General features: G+C 48.4%; 1 protein-coding gene across 1 annotated transcript in view; it reads left to right on the top strand.

Annotated features, from left to right (window-relative positions):
• Positions 1-17,989, top strand: part of LOC141107687 (cytochrome P450 2G1-like) — a 76,098-nt gene that overhangs the window by 1,312 nt on the left and 56,797 nt on the right. Inside the window, exon 2 of the mRNA XM_073598591.1 lies at positions 14,202-14,364. Within this exon, the coding sequence (XP_073454692.1) occupies positions 14,202-14,364 (163 nt within the window). The remainder of the gene's footprint in view (positions 1-14,201; positions 14,365-17,989) is intronic.

Genomic DNA, 17,989 nt, shown 5'->3' with positions numbered 1-17,989 from the left:
CAGAAGGCGGGACAAGCTATGTGACTCGGGATCAGATCGGTCCCTGCTCGACGGCGCCCGGGGCTAACAATACAATTGTGCATGCCTGAGACCCGGGGATTTTTGGGGACCCATTCAGGGCTCCAGCCCCCCCACCCCAACGCCACTGGTCTCTGCTCATTGTGGAAAAGAAGAAAGGCAACAACGCTCTCTGCAGGGACAACTCAATCCATACACCAGGTCTACTCACAGGTGCCGAGGCTCGATGTGTCCCAACACACTCCAATGCAACAGTAATAAGGTGAGCCAGCAAAACTGTAATCCTTGAAGTGTCATTTAATGTGCACAGCAGAGACGGACCCAGTCCCGCTCTCCTGTATGGGGAAATTGGGTGAAAACGGAAAAACTGTCCATTTTCATCCAATCATATTCGATCCGCCAGACGGATGGAAAATAGGACCACCGTCCGTCTGGATTTGGCAGACAGGATTGGATCAGATAGCGGCAGATGTCAGCTCCATAGGGGAGACTGCAATGTCTGATTAAGTTTGCCTGAAAAACTGACAGGTGGACCTGATCAGACAGCCCATGTGAAAGGTGCCTTAGAAACGAAACTTATCAATATTCAATCACTGCCCGACTCATTTACAGTAAATATTCTGCGAGCGGGCGGCAGGTGCAGGTACATGTATGTTGCCGGCTTTCTTCTGGCTTCAGTCACAGCATGAATTTGTCGGCAGGTTTCAGCCAATGATTTTGGCTGAAACCTGCTGATCATCTGTGTCAAATCATAGCACAGAGTTCTGTGTTTACAAACACACAGATCTAAGTATACACAAAACAGCAATTTGGCTGAATCTTCTCCCTGAAATGCAGGGAGAAAAAACAGCCAGGTCTGGGAGTAAAAGCAGTACATATTACACACTGTACACTTGTTAGGCACACAGTTTACTCCTTCATTGCCCCTTGTGTTAACCCCCTTCCCAGCCAGTGTCCTTAGTACAGTGTACAGTATTATATCTGATCACTGTATTAGCCCCCATTCACACCAAATCCGACTTCACTTGAAATTGCACAATTTTAAAGCTGCAGGTCAGTGTGACTTCAGGTGTGACTTGGAGGAGTGTCTTTTTCAAATCGGTGCGGCATCACAAAGTCAGCATCACACTGATTTGAACAGTTCCATTCACGGCAACAGGGTGCAACTTGTGGTTTGGGCTTCTCAAATCACATGAAAAGTCGCACCAGTGTGAACGGAGGCTTAAGTGTCACTAGCGTCAGTTAGTGCCAGATTGTCTGCAACACTATGCCAGTCCCACTGTAAGTCGCTGATCACAGCCATGACTATAGTACAACAGATGTTACATACCCACTGCTTACCCAGCCAACCCACTCCAACATTTTATTACCCCCTTTCTTCCCATTAAAAAAGACCACACCATATTGGAGTACTTATTGGCCGTAGCAGCACCTTTATTAATAAACCAATTAAAATTAACATGTTTAAAAACAACATCTGTTGAACCTCAACTGGTCATGTTGGTCTATGCAGGCCATACCTCCCCCCCAGCATCAACATAATGATCATCACCATGTACCGCGGTACCTTTAACTGAACATAGGCCTCCAGCTGACAAGCTAGCTCGGAGACAACCCAAAACTGCTCGCAGTGCACCCTTTCATCAAATTCCAGCTAAATAACATTAGCTGAAATACCACAAACGGGCCCATACTACCGATGAGTCCTGCATTCACCTTATCTGGGGGGGGGTTTCTTCCTTCACCTGTAACGACCAACACCCGCCACAGCAAACAAGGGTACAACCTACCCTTGAGCGTACCTCCACACCCTCAGTGCTCGTTCAATGCCATCCTGAATTCCCATGGCCCACATATCTATCCCCACGTCATTGAGGTGTACACCATCATCTCAAAAGGTAACGCCAAGTATCTACCTCCAACTACAGATGCCTGACAGCTAGCCCCCCCATTCTTCACCACAAACCTACTGACCTCTCTATTAACCTTCTTCCTGGCCTTGTTAACCCTCTCCACCGATCTCGCCAACCTCCATGTGGTCCTGGCATTCACATCCGACCACACAATTACCATCCTGGGAAAGGCAAAACGGAGACGCAGAACATCAAATTTGATATCCTGCGTAATATCCAGTTTTGACCATAGACCTAAATCATTACCCCCTACATGTAGAACTAAAATGTCCGTGTGCCTGTCTAACCTCACAAAACGGTGCACTTCAGGCATAATCCTGCTCCAAAGCATCTCTGGAACTCCCAACCATTTAATGCAAGCTTCCCTTCTGGAAATACCCAACTGCCTACCCGCAGGCCTAACATCCACCCTTCTTGCTCCCCAACAGACATAAGAATGTCCCATAATCCAGACCAACCCCTGCGGACAACCTGTAAAAGAAGAAAACAAAACATCCAACATGACAAATGACACATTGTCCCCCATACACACAAAACCCATGCCGACATCTCCTTATCCCCCCATCCTATACATCTCTAACAACTCTGGCCGAACATATGACCTGAACCTTCGTGACTCCCACCGACCAATTCGCTTAACTGAATCCTCGTCCAGACCCCATCTCACAGCCTTCGTAGCCTCCCCTATCCTAAATGAGTGTGAGGAAAATTTCAGACCCCCCAAGCCCAGTGCCTTCAGACACTTGCTAAACACTGAAATAAACTGGAATCTGGACAGCGATTCCCCATTCTCGTGTATCAAAAAGGAGCCCATCCCACCTGGACGGATCTCAAGGAAACTTTTAACAGTTGAAACTGGGCACAAGGGGGATCCCGGTATCGCAAAAACCATTACCCATTTTCCTTTTTCCTCCTGATCCATTTTGGACTTTCTTACCCGCATGGATAACCCATCCGCACCACAAATGACCTCTTCCATCCCAATCCCCTCTTTTTCTTTTTTTGAAGGACTGACAAGCTCCCCTATCCTGAATGCCCCAAAAAACACCAGGGCAAACGCCGTTCTAAACAACCTCATTTCATAACGTGACGAATAGGTCTCACTTAATTGTGCAAAGAGCCTTCCCAGCAACTCAAATGACACCGGACGCCTATCATCCTTGCGCTGCACCCCTCTCCTGTACCTTTTCACAGCCTGCCTAACCCAAAATTCCTTTGTAAAATCCTGTTTGCCGTTCAGTTTGAACCAAAAGGCAAGGCCCGCCAATTTTTTGTTCAAACCTGACACCGACACCCCCTCTTCCATGTTCCTACATACCAAATACACCACCAGCAGTCTAAAATCCGGTGTGTTATCTAGTCCGCCAACCTGTGTCACCTGTGACTCCCATTCTGACCACACCCTGCTGTACGCTACCCATGTCGCCTCACTTACTGACCATCTGATCCAGTCAGAGACGACTCCAATGCAATTTTCCAAAGACCCGGGGGACAAGGGACCCCGTGCGTGTCCGCCGCGGGTGCCAACTCCCGAAACTTGCCCCACTGAAAGCGAGGAAGCACATCAGCAGTGACGTTTTCTACTCCTGGCAAGTGCACAGCATATATAAACACATTCAACTGCATGCACCTTAGAACTAAATGTCTCAACAAACGCACCACTGGCGGAGATGCCGATGACACCTTGTTGATGACCTGAACCACCCCTAGATTATCACCATGGAAGCGCGCCTTCCCTGAAGGATTCGGCCCCATAGCTTCACCGCCAGTACCACCAGAAATAGCTCCAGTAGCACCATGTTCTTCAGAAGCCCCGCCGCTTTCCAAGATTCTGGCCACAGCCCCGCACTCCACTTCCCCTGGAAGAAAGCCCCGAAACCTGTGGATCCCGCAGCATCCGTGCCATATCCGCAGGTCGTCCCTATGGTCCTTGTTCAACCTTACAAAGTGTTTTGGGGATTCCACCCCCCCTGTGCTGGCTGACAGCCGCCTGCTGAAAACCCTGCCCATGGGGATTATGCGACACGCAAAATTCAACTTACCCAAAACAGACTGCAGTGTCCTGAGTTGTACCTTGCATAATCCCACGATTGCCCGAATCTCCGCCTGTAATGCCCGCAACTTTTCCTCGGGCAGTTGGCACTCCATTGCCTCTGAATCCACCACAATGCCCAGGAAACTAATCACAGTAGTCGGCCCTTCTGTCTTGTCCGGAGCCAGGGGAATCCCAAAACATTCCGCTATGTGTTCCAGCGTTGTCAATAACACTGCACAAACTTCGGATGAAGCCAGGCCTACACACAAAAAATCATCCAGATAGTAGATGATGGAATTCACTGCCGCGATGTCCCGGACTACCCATTCCACGAATTAACTGAAACGTTCAAACAGTGCACATGAAATAGAGCAGCCCATTGGCAAGCATCGATCCACATAGTATTCCTCCTTTCAATGACAACCTAGGAGATAAAAACTGTCCGGGTGGACAGGAAGTAATCTAAATGCAGCCTTAATGTCTGTTTTTGCCATCTTAGCCCCTCTCCCATAGCGCCTCACCCAAAAAAACTCTGCATCAAATGATGTGTATGAAACTGCGCACATCTGTGGGTCAATGGCATCATTGACCGACCCCCCTTTCTGGAAAGAAAGGTGGTGAATCAGTCTATATTTCATCGGCTCCTTTTTGGAGACCACCCCTAAGGGCGAGACCACTAAGCCAGGAATTGGCAACATCGGGAAAGGGCCTGCCATACGCCCTAGCGCAACTTCCTTCCGCAGTTTCTCCAAAACCACCTCCGGATGTTGCATCGCTGAACGTAGGTTCCTAGCCATTGATGGAGAGACGACTAGTTGTGCCGGTATCCTAAAACCCTCCAAAACACCCCGACCCAGTATCTGTGCTGCCTCCCTATCGGGGTATCTATCTAGAAAAGGATGCATCTTTTCCACTTTCACCAGCATCATCCCTCTTGTTCGCAGACTCTCCAGCCATGCCTTTTCCTTGTTTGAAACACCGGGACACCGGGTGGGCTCCCCCACAACCAGAGCATTCATGCTTATACTTACAGCTCCCCCCCGAATTTGCAGGTGCCCTCCTTGTATTGCCAACAGACTTCCTTTTTCTTTGAGGCCGATTGTCCGGGAGTAGTTGACCCACCGGCCCCACCTGGAAAAAACTGATTGGGTGCCCTCGCCGATGTCATCAAGCGCATCCACAGGCTGATGTCCTTGTGGTCCCAACGTAGTGCCGGACGAATCGCCCTCCACTGACGAAACTGCTCATCGTATCTCAACCACGCTACTCCCCCGCAGACTCTGTGAGCTTCACCAATTGCATCCAGGTAACAGAAAAGCGCAGAGCAATGCTCCGGGTTTTTCTCTCCTATAACACTGGCCAAAATTGCGAACGCCTGAAGCCAGTTCTGGAACATCCGCGGTATGAGTCTGTAATTTCTCTTCTCTTTGTCCTCCTTCTTATTGTCCTCTGGTTTTACCCTGTCTAGGAGCAGCAGGGAGAATATCTCCACATACACCCCTTTCCAAATTTTTTCCCTGACCACCTGCTTCAAATGAGCACCCAGCGGTCCCTCAAAACAAACATATACTTCATACTGGGCCGCATCTGCTAACCTGATCAAGTCTTGTTTTTTCGCTGCATCCACTGTCTCCACTACTTTTTCCCCCGAAGAATTCCCGCTTTCCGTACCTGGAGTAGCCACCATGGTGTCGCCCACCTCGGGCGTAGGATTCGTTGTTGAGGGCCCTGGCTGCGTCCGCGGCACCGCCTCCCCGGACACCCCGCCCCCAGGAGCCACCCATGCTGCCGCTGGCGTGACCGACCTGGTAACCCCAGGCTCAAACCTACTGACCAATTCCTTTAACCCTGCCAGGAACCCCTGCAAACCACCCTCCGCCGTCATAGACCCTCGTGGCCAGAGGAGGAACAACGGGGGATGTCCCCTGCTGGGAAGCGCTCTGTGACCCACCTACTGTGGCCCCCCTTGCTAACACCTCACTACCCCCATCCTCTACATACCCCAAATTAACAGTGGACTTACCGGGCTGCTTGGAAGAAGTCCCACCAGCCGAAGGTCCCGCCTCCATCGTTGGCATGGGTCTGTGCGGTCCTTCTTCCTCTGACATGGAAAGTTCCCCTTCTGATCGATCCACGATCGGCTCTTCAGCTCCTCGTGTCAGCCCTCCAGGGGATCCCTCCCTGGATGCCGTAGATCCGCGTCCTGGATGGCCACGCCTCCTCCCTCCTGGCGACTTGCATGTAGCTTTTCTCTGGCCTCCGGTATGGTCCTGCTCTCGCTGCCCCAGTGCGCCTGATGTCCTCCTCGTCCCCTGTACTGCGCTAGAGCACTTGGGGCCGCTGGCTGAGGAGTCTGATGGCCCGGCGGCCGTGGCTGCGCTCGTCTCTCGCCGAAGCCCCCGCTACGGCTGAGCCAGGGGCAGAGCCCGAAAGGTCCGTGTCCTGCCACATGGCGGGCCTGTTGAGGGACCCAGGTATCCTGGAGGGCCCCCCGCCACTTCTAGTCTCTGCCTCCGGTACCTCCCAGAGGTCCCCCTGCCTGGAACCGCCACTCGTTTTGCAGGGGGCTCTAAAGGGACATGTGTGGGGCTGCTCGCAGTCCTCTGTGGTCTGGGAGGTGAGTTATGGGAGAATCGATCCTCCTCTCAGTGCTGGCTGTCGCTGCCTGCTCCCCCAGGACCAGGGAGACCTGGTCCCGCAGCCACCGCTCACCCTTCACTGCTGCCGCGGCCCACAACTGTCCCATCAGCTCCTCCAGGGATGACATGCTTCCAAGCTGAATCCACTGCACACACTGACACTGGGGAGGGACCTCCAAACACTTACTTTCCAACCGACTCCTCCTCTTCCCCTTTTCTCACCAATAAGATCCCCTCTTACAATTACTCCTATGTACCCCTGTTCATCCAGTCATGTAAGCCCTACGTTCATTTTTCTTTTGGGCATTACTCCGGGCTTCTCTTTATCAGTATAGTATCTACTGTATAGCTGTGTCAATTCAAGTACGTACTGTATATATCATAGTTTGTAGATGCTGTAACATTCACACAAACCAATTAATATACAGTACACTTATTGGGATTTTTTTTTTTTTTTTTACCAAAGACATGTATCAGAATACATTTTGGCCTAAATTTATGAAGATTTTTTTTTTAATTGGATATGTTTTATAACAAAAAGTAGAAAATATTGTTTTTTTTTTTAATTTTCCATCTATTTTTGTTTATATAATAAATAATAATAAAAAAAACAGTGGTGATCAAATGACACCAAAAGAAAGCTCTATTTGTGTGAAAAAAATGATAAAAATTTAATTTACGTAGTGTTGCATGAGCACGAAATTGCCAGTTAACCACTTGCTGACCGGCTCATGCTGATATACATCGGCAAAGTGGTGCGCAAAACAACGTATCCGTACGTTGCTGCGTCATCGGCGGGTAGCGGGCTCATGCGTGCTACCGGCAGCGCGCATGTGCACCGCAGGAGCATGCCCGCGAGTCCCATGGACTCCATGTCGGCCGATGGCCCGCAATCGTGACACAGAGAGGCAGAGCGGGGAGACGCCTATGTAAACAAGGCATTTCCCTGTTCTGCCTAGCAACATGACAGGGATCTACTGCTCCCAGTGACCGGGAGCAGTGATCTCTGTCATGTTATAGTGAGCCCACCCCCCCTACATTTACACACTTAACCGCTTGATCGCCCCCTAGTATTAAACCCCTTCAATGCCAATGACATTTACACAGTGATCAGTGCATTTTTATAGCACTGATTGCTGTTTAGATGCCAATGGTCCCAAAATAGCGACAAGAGTGTCCGATCTGTCCGCTGAAATGTCGCAGTCACAATAAAAATCGCAGATCGCGGCCATTACTAATAAAAAAAAATAATCATAAAAATGCCATAAATCTATCCCCTATTTTGTAGACGTGATAACTTTTGCGCAAAACAATCAATCAATACGCTTATTGCGTTTTTTTTGGGTTTTTTTACCAAAAATATTGAGAAGAATACATATTGACCTAAACTGAGTAAGAAATTAATTTTTTCATATTTTTTTGGGGATATTTATTGTAGAAAAAAGTTAAAAATATAGCTTTTTCTTCAAAACGTTTGCTTTTTTTTTGTTCATAGCGAAAAAAAAAAAAAAAAATCGCAGAGATGATTAAATACCACCAAAAGAAAGCTCTATTTGTGGGGGAAAAAAAGGATGTCAATTTTGTTAGGGTACAATATCGCACGACCGTGCAATTGTCAGTTAAAGCGACGCAGTGCCGTATTGCAAAAAAGGGCTTGGTCTGGAAGGGGGTAAATCCTTCCGGGTCTGAAGTGGTTAAAGTAGCGCAGTGCAGAATCCCCAAAAAATGGTCTGGTCATGAAGAAGGGAAAACCTTCCTGAGGTCAAGTGGTTAAACAGTATAAATAATATGTAAAATTAAACAATACCCATAACAAGCAATCGGGAAAAAGGGGAGCGGTGCGTGAACCTGCAGCCCGAGACCAAATGCTATAGCAAACTTTATGATGTGTTGCTCGCTCGAATCACCTGAGTAATCAGCATTTCTGTAGCAACCCCACAGCTTGAGGAAGAGGCGAATGCCTCAAAATGCATAGCCACGCCCCATCCGGTCTCCAGTTGGATAGAACAATGTTCCCCTTGTGACAGCAGGCAGGTAAAATCACCTGGTTGCATCCAGGATGGAAAATATGTATGCCCTAGATTCAGGCTTTATGCTGACTTATACCACTAGGGGGAGTGCTGGGAGTCCTGCAGGGGAAGAGGTAATGAGCCCAGCTGAAGTAAGTGGGCTCATTAAGACCTATAGAAAACATCCCAGCATGCTTAGGGAGATGCTCCATCCTGGAACCAGTTCTGTGATTGTGTAGACTGGGGAGTGTGGTATCTGAGCTTTGCGGTGAGTTAATGCCTGTGTGGCAAAACTTCTCAAAGAGAGATAGGGTCTGGGGCAGCACAAGGCTGCACCCAGTTGTTAGTTAGGGAATCTACGTGTGTAGTAAGCGGTCAAGCTGACCAGGATTTCTTTTCATGTTTCTTTTTTTGTTTTTCTGTTATTTTTCAATGCATCTAGTCTGAATAAACCGCACCTTTGTTTTTGTTTCACCTACCAAGCTGTCTGCTGTGCCTGTTTTTGTGTGGTGAACCCATCCAGGGGGTCACACACACCCGCTGCCGAGCTAACCCCTCACAGTTGGTGGAGAATGCGGGCAGTTTTTTTTAAAGGCCAGCATGGAGGAGATACTGAGACAGCTGGCTCTAGCAAATGCAAATCAGCAGCAGACAAATGCAGGTTTGCAAAAGAGCCTTGCAGCTCAACAACAAAGCCTTGCAGCCCAGCAGCAGATAAATGCAACTTTGCAGCAGAGTCTGGAAGCTCAGCAGAAAGCTCAACTGCAGAGTCTGGACGCTCAGCAACAAGCCCAGCAGCAATCTGAGGCCCGCTTCATAGAGCTGTTACAAAAGCAAGAGCAGAGACTCCAACAACAAATCGAGACATTAATGCAGCAACGGCCGCAGACCAGTGAGGCAAGTGGTTCCACTAATACTGCATCCTTTGGTGTGAGCCGTTTACTGACAAAAATGACTGGAGAGGATGATCCGGAGGTGTTTTTGACCACATTTGAAAGGACTGCTGAAAGGGAAAAGTGGCCTAAGGAGCAGTGGGCTGGACTTGTGGCCCCTCTGTTAACAGGGGAATCGCAGAAAGCCTATTATGACCTAGAGCCGGACCAAGCAAAAGACTATGTGGTGCTAAAAACAGAAATATTGGCACGGCTGGGTGTCACCCTGGCCGTCCGGGCTCAGCGTGTACATAACTGGACTTTCCGGCTTGGAAAACCCCCCAGGTCTCAAATGTATGATCTCATTCACCTGAGCAGGAGGTGGCTGCAGCCAGAGACTTTGACCGCACCAAACATTGTGGAACGTGTTGTTATGGATCGTTTCCTGAGAGCTCTTCCTACTGCCATCCAAAAGTGGGTAAGCCATGGAGACCCAGAAACTGCAGATAAGCTTGTGGATCTGGTTGAGAGGTACTTGGCTACAGAGAACCTGACCACCTCTTCCAGGGACTCACGGACTTTCCACCCTAAGACCAGACCATCCCCAGTGGCGGGTAAGATGACTCCAAGGGGTGAGGGTGGAGAGAGTGAGAAGGTGGGGGTTCAACCTAATGTCTGGCGGGAGCAGCCCGGGAAGCCCAGGCCGCAAGAGGCAGCGAAAAAGATTATTTGCTACCGCTGCCGGCAAGAGGGACATATTTCAGCTAATTGCCCAGTTGTGGATGAACCTATGCAATGTGACTTTATAAGGGACAGACGTCAGTCGATGTTTGCGACAGTCGCTTGTACTGCCATTCGGGGACCTGAGAAACATTTATGTAAAATGTGTATTAATGGTAGAAATGTGGATGTGTTGCTGGATTCAGGTAGCCTGGTGACATTGATAAAGGCTGAATTAGTTACTACAGTGGTCTCTGGGAATAACAAGGTGGCTGTTATTTGTGTGCATGGGGACACCCGAGAGTATCCTGTAACTTCAGTGTTTTTTGAGACCCACAAAGGTAACCTCTCTCATCAGGTAGGGTTAGTGTCTCACTTACCACATGATGCCATTGTGGGAAGGGATTTTCCAATGTTCTGGGAACTCTGGGATTGTCCTGAGCCCCCCACTGGTGCCCCTATAGACCAGAAAGATGATGACCAGAATTCCTCTGAGAGTGGTGAGGACTCTCCAGAATTTCCCTTGTCGGTATTGGCAGGGGAAACTCGAGAAAATGGGGAGGAGCCAACATCCTCAGATGAAAACATGCCGTCTGTGGAATTTTCAGATCTTGAGGTTCACAGGGAAAATTTTGCCACAGAACAGTTAAAAGACCCCACCCTAATAAAGGCACGGGAAAATGTGGTGAAAATAGATGGCGAGTTAGTGAACCCAGAAAAAACTTGCACTTACCCGTACTTCACTGTGGAAAGGGACCTACTGTATCGAGTGGCTCAAAGGGCAGAAGAAACCGTTGAGCAACTTGTGGTGCCCAAACCTTACAGGAAGTTGGTGTTGGAATTGGCCCATGGGCACATTCTTGGAGGTCATCTGGGGACAGAGAAAACCAGAGAGAGAGTATTGCAGAGATTCTATTGGCCTGGGGTCATGAAGGAAACAGAAAATTATTGTTCCTCCTGCCCTGTGTGTCAGAAGTCGGCACCTATGCCACATTTCCGTAACCCGCTGGTACCTCTTCCTATCATTGAGGTCCCCTTTGAGAGGATCGCAATGGATTTGGTAGGTCCGATAATGAAGTCCGCTAGGGGGCATCAGTACATTTTGGTTATAATGGACTATGCCACCCGTTATCCGGAGGCAATTCCTCTTCGAAATACCTCGGCCAAAACCATAGCCAAAGAACTATCTCTTGTTTTTAGCCGTGTGGGTATTTGTAAGGAACTGCTTACGGACCAAGGTACACCTTTTATGTCCCGGGTTATGAAAGAACTATGCAAGTTGTTCAAAGTGACACAATTACGTACGTCTGTGTATCACCCCCAAACAGATGGGTTAGTTGAAAGATTCAACAAAACCCTAAAACAAATGTTAAAGAAGGTGGTGGATAGAGATGGAAAGAATTGGGACTGTCTAATACCCTATTTGATGTTTGCCATTAGGGAGGTACCCCAATCCTCTACGGGTTTCTCACCCTTCGAGTTACTCTATGGGAGACACCCAAGAGGACTGCTGGATATCGCCAAGGAAACTTGGGAAAATGAGAGTTCTCCCCACAGGAGTGTGATTGAGCATGTCGCCCTGATGCAAGATAGAATTGCACAGGTAATGCCAATCGTAAAGGAACATTTGGCCCAATCGCAGTTAGCACAGCAGAGAGTGTACAACCGTGGGGCCAAGACCCGTACTTTTTCCCCGGGGGATAAGGTATTGGTGCTAGTCCCTACGGTTGAAAGCAAATTCATGGCCAAATGGCAAGGTCCATACGAAGTTCTTGAAAAATTGAGCGAGGTGAACTATAGGGTCAGACAGCCAGGAAGGCGAAAGCTGGAACAGGTATATCACGTCAATCTGCTGAAAGCCTGGAGGGATAGGGAATCCCTAGTTGCAGAGACTTTGTCACCGGTCCAGTCTGATTGCTTTGTTCCTGAGGTTGGAATCGCAGTCACCTTATCGAAACCCCAAAAACAGGAGGTTAAAGAGTTTGTACTTCGCAACAAAGAGATTTTCTCTGAGCTGCCGGGAGAAACATCTGGCGTAGAGCATGATATTATTACCCCGCCAGGAGAAAGGGTAAAACTAAAACCTTATAGAATACCAGAGGCCCGACGGGAGGCAATACGTGGGGAGGTTCAAAGGATGCTGGAATTGGGTGTGATAGAGGAGTCCCAGAGTGACTGGTCCAGTCCTATCGTACTAGTGCCCAAACCTGATGGGAGCTGGCGGTTTTGTAACGATTTTCGACAATTGAATAAAGTTACAAAATTTGACACCTACCCCATGCCGCGTATAGATGAGTTGATCGACCGGCTGGGAACAGCCCGATACATGACAACTCTCGATCTCACCAAAGGGTATTGGCAAATTCCCCTGGCCGAGTCGGCCAAGGAGAAAACTGCGTTTGTAACCCCAGATGGGGCGTTTCAATACAAGAGAATGCCGTTTGGGTTACAGAATGCACCTGCAACATTCCAGCGGAAAATGGACAAGATTCTGAGGCCCCATCAGAAGTATGCTGCAGCTTACCTGGATGATGTGATTATCCATAGCACAGATTGGGTCTCACATCTGCCAAAAGTGCAAGCAGTCTTAGACTCCATTCGGGAAGCTGGGTTTACGGCCAATCCAAAGAAGTGTACCATTGGACAGGAGGAGGCCAAATATCTGGGGTACACTATTGGGAGGGGAGTGATAAAGCCTCAAGTCAATAAAGTCGAGGCCATACAGAGTTGGCCACGTCCCAACAGCAAGAAACAGGTACGAGCCTTTCTGGGAATCGCTGGCTATTATCGGCGATTCATCCCCCATTTTGCTTCTCAGGCTGTGCCCCTCACCAACCTGACAAAAGGGAAAGAGTCTGTCATGGTCAAATGGTCCCCGGAGGCTGAAGCAGCATTCCAGTCATTAAAAACTGCCTTATGTAGCCAGCCAGTGTTGTACTCCCCAGACTTCTCTAAGGACTTTGTTGTACAAACTGATGCATCAGACGTTGGGTTGGGAGCAGTGTTGTCCCAGGTCTGGAACGGGGAAGAGCACCCAGTCATTTACCTCAGCAGGAAATTGAAGTCCCATGAGGTAAATTACGCCACAATTGAGAAGGAGTGTTTAGCTGTGAAGTGGGCTCTAGATTCCCTTCGGTACTATCTATTAGGTAGGCACTTTGACCTGGTAACTGATCACGCTCCTTTAAAGTGGATGGCTCAAAACAAGGAGACCAATAGAAGGATAAATAGGTGGTTCCTGGCCCTACAGGAATTCAACTTTACAGTAAAGCATCGCCCTGGCGTTAAAATGGGGAATGTGGATGCTTTGTCTCGAGTACATGCGTGCCTGACTGCGTGTGTTCCAACCACAAGGTTGAAACAAGAGGGGGGGGTATGTGACAGCAGGCAGGTAAAATCACCTGGTTGCATCCAGGATGGAAAATATGTATGCCCTAGATTCAGGCTTTATGCTGACTTATACCACTAGGGGGAGTGCTGGGAGTCCTGCAGGGGAAGAGGTAATGAGCCCAGCTGAAGTAAGTGGGCTCATTAAGACCTATAGAAAACATCCCAGCATGCTTAGGGAGATGCTCCATCCTGGAACCAGTTCTGTGATTGTGTAGACTGGGGAGTGTGGTATCTGAGCTTTGCGGTGAGTTAATGCCTGTGTGGCAAAACTTCTCAAAGAGAGATAGGGTCTGGGGCAGCACAAGGCTGCACCCAGTTGTTAGTTAGGGAATCTACGTGTGTAGTAAGCGGTCAAGCTGACCAGGATTTCTTTTCATGTTTCTTTTTTTGTTTTTCTGTTATTTTTCAATGCATCTAGTCTGAATAAACCGCACCTTTGTTTTTGTTTCACCTACCAAGCTGTCTGCTGTGCCTGTTTTTGTGTGGTGAACCCATCCAGGGGGTCACACACACCCGCTGCCGAGCTAACCCCTCACACCCTGTGTATTCTCAATGTGGGTTTGTCAAACATATATATTTCTTAATCTAATTCAATTGTGTTACAGTTAAGTGAACAGTACGGCTCAGTGTACACCCTGTATTTTGGTTCAAGCCCTATTATTGTGATTTGTGGCTATGAAGCTATAACAGAAGCACTCATCGATCAAAATGATGACTTTGGTGGTCGAGGAAAACTGGCAACATTTGATCAATTCACCAAAGGTTATGGTAAGAAAAAAAATGCACTGCAAAAGAGCTTTAAATATACAGTGCCTTGAAAAAATATTCATACCCCCTTGCAATTTTTCACATATTGTCATATTACAATGAAAAGAGTAACTGTATTTTATTGGGATTGTATGTGTTAGACCAACACAAAGTGGCACATAATTGGGAAGTGGAAGGAAAATGATAAATGGTTTTCAAAATATTTTACAAATAAATTTGTGAAAAGTGTGGCGTGCATTTGTATTCAGTCCCCCTGAGTCAATACTTTGTAGAACCACCTCTGCTGCAATTACAGCTAAGTCTTTTTTGGGATGTCTCTACTAGCTTTGTACATCTAGAGAGTGAAATTTTGTGAGATTGGATGGGGAGCGTCTGTGAACAGCAATTTTCAAGTCTTGCCACAGATTCTCAATTAGATTTAGGTCTGGACTTTAACTGGGCCATTCTAACACATGAATATGCTTTGATCTAAACCATTCCATTGTAGCTCTGGCTGTATGTTTAGGGTCGTTGTCCTGTTGGAAGGTGAACCTCCACCCCAGTCTCAAGTCTTTTGCAGACTCTAATGCCGCGTACACACAAGCGGACTTTACGGCAGACTTTGCCCAGCGGACGGGTTTCGTCGGACAATTCGATCGTGTGTGGGCTCCAGCGGACTTTGTTTGCTCAAAAGTTGGACGGACTTAGATTTGAAACATGTTTTAAATCTATCTGTTGAACTCGAATCCGGTCGAAAAGTCCGCTCGTCTGTATGCTAGTTCGATGGACAAAAAGCCACGCTAGGGCAGCTATTGGCTACTGGCTATGAATTTCCTTATTTTAGTCCGGTCGTACGTCATCACGTATGAATTCGACAGACTTTGGTGTATTGTGTGTAGGCAAGTCCGTTCATTCAGAAAGTCCGTCGTAAAGTACTTTGAAAAGTCCGCCGGGCAAAGTCTGCCGTAAAGTCCGACCGTGTGTACGCGGCATAACAGGTTTTCTTCTAAGATTGCCCTGTATTTAGCTCCATCCATCTTCCCATGAATTATGACCAGCTTCCCTGTCCCTGCTGAAGAAAAAGCATCCCCACAACATGATGCTTCCACCACCATGTTTCTCGATGGGGATGGTTTGTTCAGGATGATGTGCAGTGTTAGTTTTCCTCCACACATACTGTAGCGTTTTGCTTTTAGGCCAAAAAGTTAAATTTTGTTCTAATTTGACCAGAGCATCTTCATCCACATGTTTGCTTTGTCCCCCACATGGCTTCTCCCAAACTGCAAATGGGAATTCTTATGGCTTTCTTTCAATGACTTTCTTCTTGTTAATCTTCCATAAAGGCCAGATTTGTGGAGTGCACGACTAATAGTTGTCCTGTGGACAGATTCTCCCACCTGAGCTGAGGATCTCTGCAGCTCCTCCAGAGTTACCATGGGCCTCTTGGCTGCTTCTCTGATTATTGCTCTCCTTGCCCGGCCTGTCAGTTTATGTGGACGGCCATGTCTTGTTAGGGTTGCAGTTGTGCCATACTCTTTCCATTTTCAGATGATGGATTGAACAGTGCTCTGTAAAATGTTCAAAGCTTGGGATATTTTTTTATAACCTTACCCTGCTTTAAACTTCTCTACAACTTTATCTCAGACATGTCTGGTGTGTTCCTTGGCCTTCCTGATGCTGTTTGTTCACTAAGGTTTTCTAACAATTCTCTGAGGGCTTCACAGATCAATCGTATTTATTCTGAGATTAAATTACACACAGGTGGACTCTATTTACTAATTAGGTGACTTATGAAGGCAATTATTCCACTAGATTTTAGTTAGGGGTATCAGAGTAAAGGAGGCTGAATACAAATGCACGCCACACTTTTCACATATTTATTTGTAATACATTTGGAAAACCATTTATCATTTTCCTTCCACTTCACAATTATGTGCCACTTTGTGTTGGTCTATCACACAAAATCCCAATAAAATACAGTTACATTTTTGGTAACATGACAAAATGTGGAAAATTTCAAGGAGTATGAATACTTTTTCAAGGCACTGTATAATAGTTTTGTATATAGATTATGCTTAATGCTTTCTTTGTCCCTCCAAACCTGGGTATAGATGCCTGGTACAGTGTCCCAAGTGGATAATACTGTTCCTTTAAATAGGGTGCAGCAGGGTATGGCCAGCAGCCTCTTACCAACTCTAATGCTACGTACACACGGTCGGACTTTCCGGCGGACTTGGTCCGGCACACTTTCTGACGGACTTTGTCCGCCAGGTGCGCCGGACTTTAAAACGGACGGACTTGCCCACACACGACCGGACTTTTCCGGCGGGCTAAGTCCGCCCGTCTTTCCGACGGACTTTCGCCGGAGGTACGGCGGACTTTCAGAATGAACGGACTTGCCCACACACGGACAAGTCCGTTCATTTTGAACATGACTCATGTGCGACGGGACTAGAAAAGGAAATCAATCTTGCCGTTTTTATCGGCAAGATTGACACCTTGCGAGCCCCGTCGCGGGGCATACCAGGCCCTTAGGTCTGGTAAAGATTATAAAGGGGAACCCCCTACGCCGAAAAAAACGGCGTGGGGTTCCCCCAAGGATCCATACCAGACCCCGATCCGAGCATGCAGCCCGGCCGGTCAGGAAAGGGGGTGGGGACGAGCGAGAGCGCCCCCCCTCCTAAACCGTACCAGGCCGCATGCCCTCAACATGGGGGGGTGCTTTGGGGGAGGGGGCGCCCTGCGGGGCCCCCCCCCAAAGCACCTTGTCCCCATGTTGATGAGGACAAGGGCCTCTTCCCGACAACCCTGGCCGTTGGTTGTCGGGGTCTGCGGGCGGGGGGCTTATCGGACCGGCCGGGCTGCGTGCTCGGATAGGGGTCTGGTATGGATTTTAGGGGGGACCCCACGCCGTTTTTTCGGCGTAGGGGGTTCTCCTTTATAATCCATACCAGACCTAAGGGCCTGGTATGCCCCGCGCTCACCGCAATAGGAAAATCTGTTTTTCCTATTGCAGCGAGCGCAAGATGCAATACCCTGCCCTCGCGTCGTATCTGGTCCGTCGGACCAGCATACACACGAGCGAACTTTCCGTCGGACCAGCACACAGACGAGCGGACTTTCCGCCCGAAACTGAGTCCGTCGGATAAATTTAAATCAGGTTTCAAATCTTGGTCCGGCGGACTTTGGGGAAAAAGTCCGCCGGAAAAGTCCGCTGGCGCCTACACACGGGCGGATTGTCCGGCACACTCTGGTCCGCCGGACCAAGTCCGCCGGAAAGTCCGACCGTGTGTACGCGGCATTAGGGTGATGACTTGTCTTTTTCTGCTCTCCGTGTCAACTGCAGTGAGGTCTTCTCCCTGATCAGGCAGGGACACAAGACTTGACAGTGGCGTTCCCACAGACCAGGAGATGTCCACAATTCAGCCTCTCTGCATCCTCAACACTGTGACAAATCAGCCAGTCATTAGCCTTCTGCACAGACCAAGCCCAGGAATAGTTGTTCCTTTTCCTCCAGTAATGCTGGGATCTGTATTCCCAGAGCATGGTCAGCACAGTCCCAGATCTGTCAGGACAGGCTCGTCTCCCTAGGGACTACATCCCTTATAAGTCATAGCTCCTTCCAGCAGGTTCTCTCCTTCCCAGG

Source organism: Aquarana catesbeiana, linkage group LG09 (genome assembly GCF_042186555.1).
Source record: "Aquarana catesbeiana isolate 2022-GZ linkage group LG09, ASM4218655v1, whole genome shotgun sequence".
Lineage (NCBI taxonomy): Eukaryota > Metazoa > Chordata > Amphibia > Anura > Ranidae > Aquarana > Aquarana catesbeiana.
Note: the sequence above shows the minus strand (reverse complement) of the source record. Positions and strands in the feature narration are given on the sequence as shown.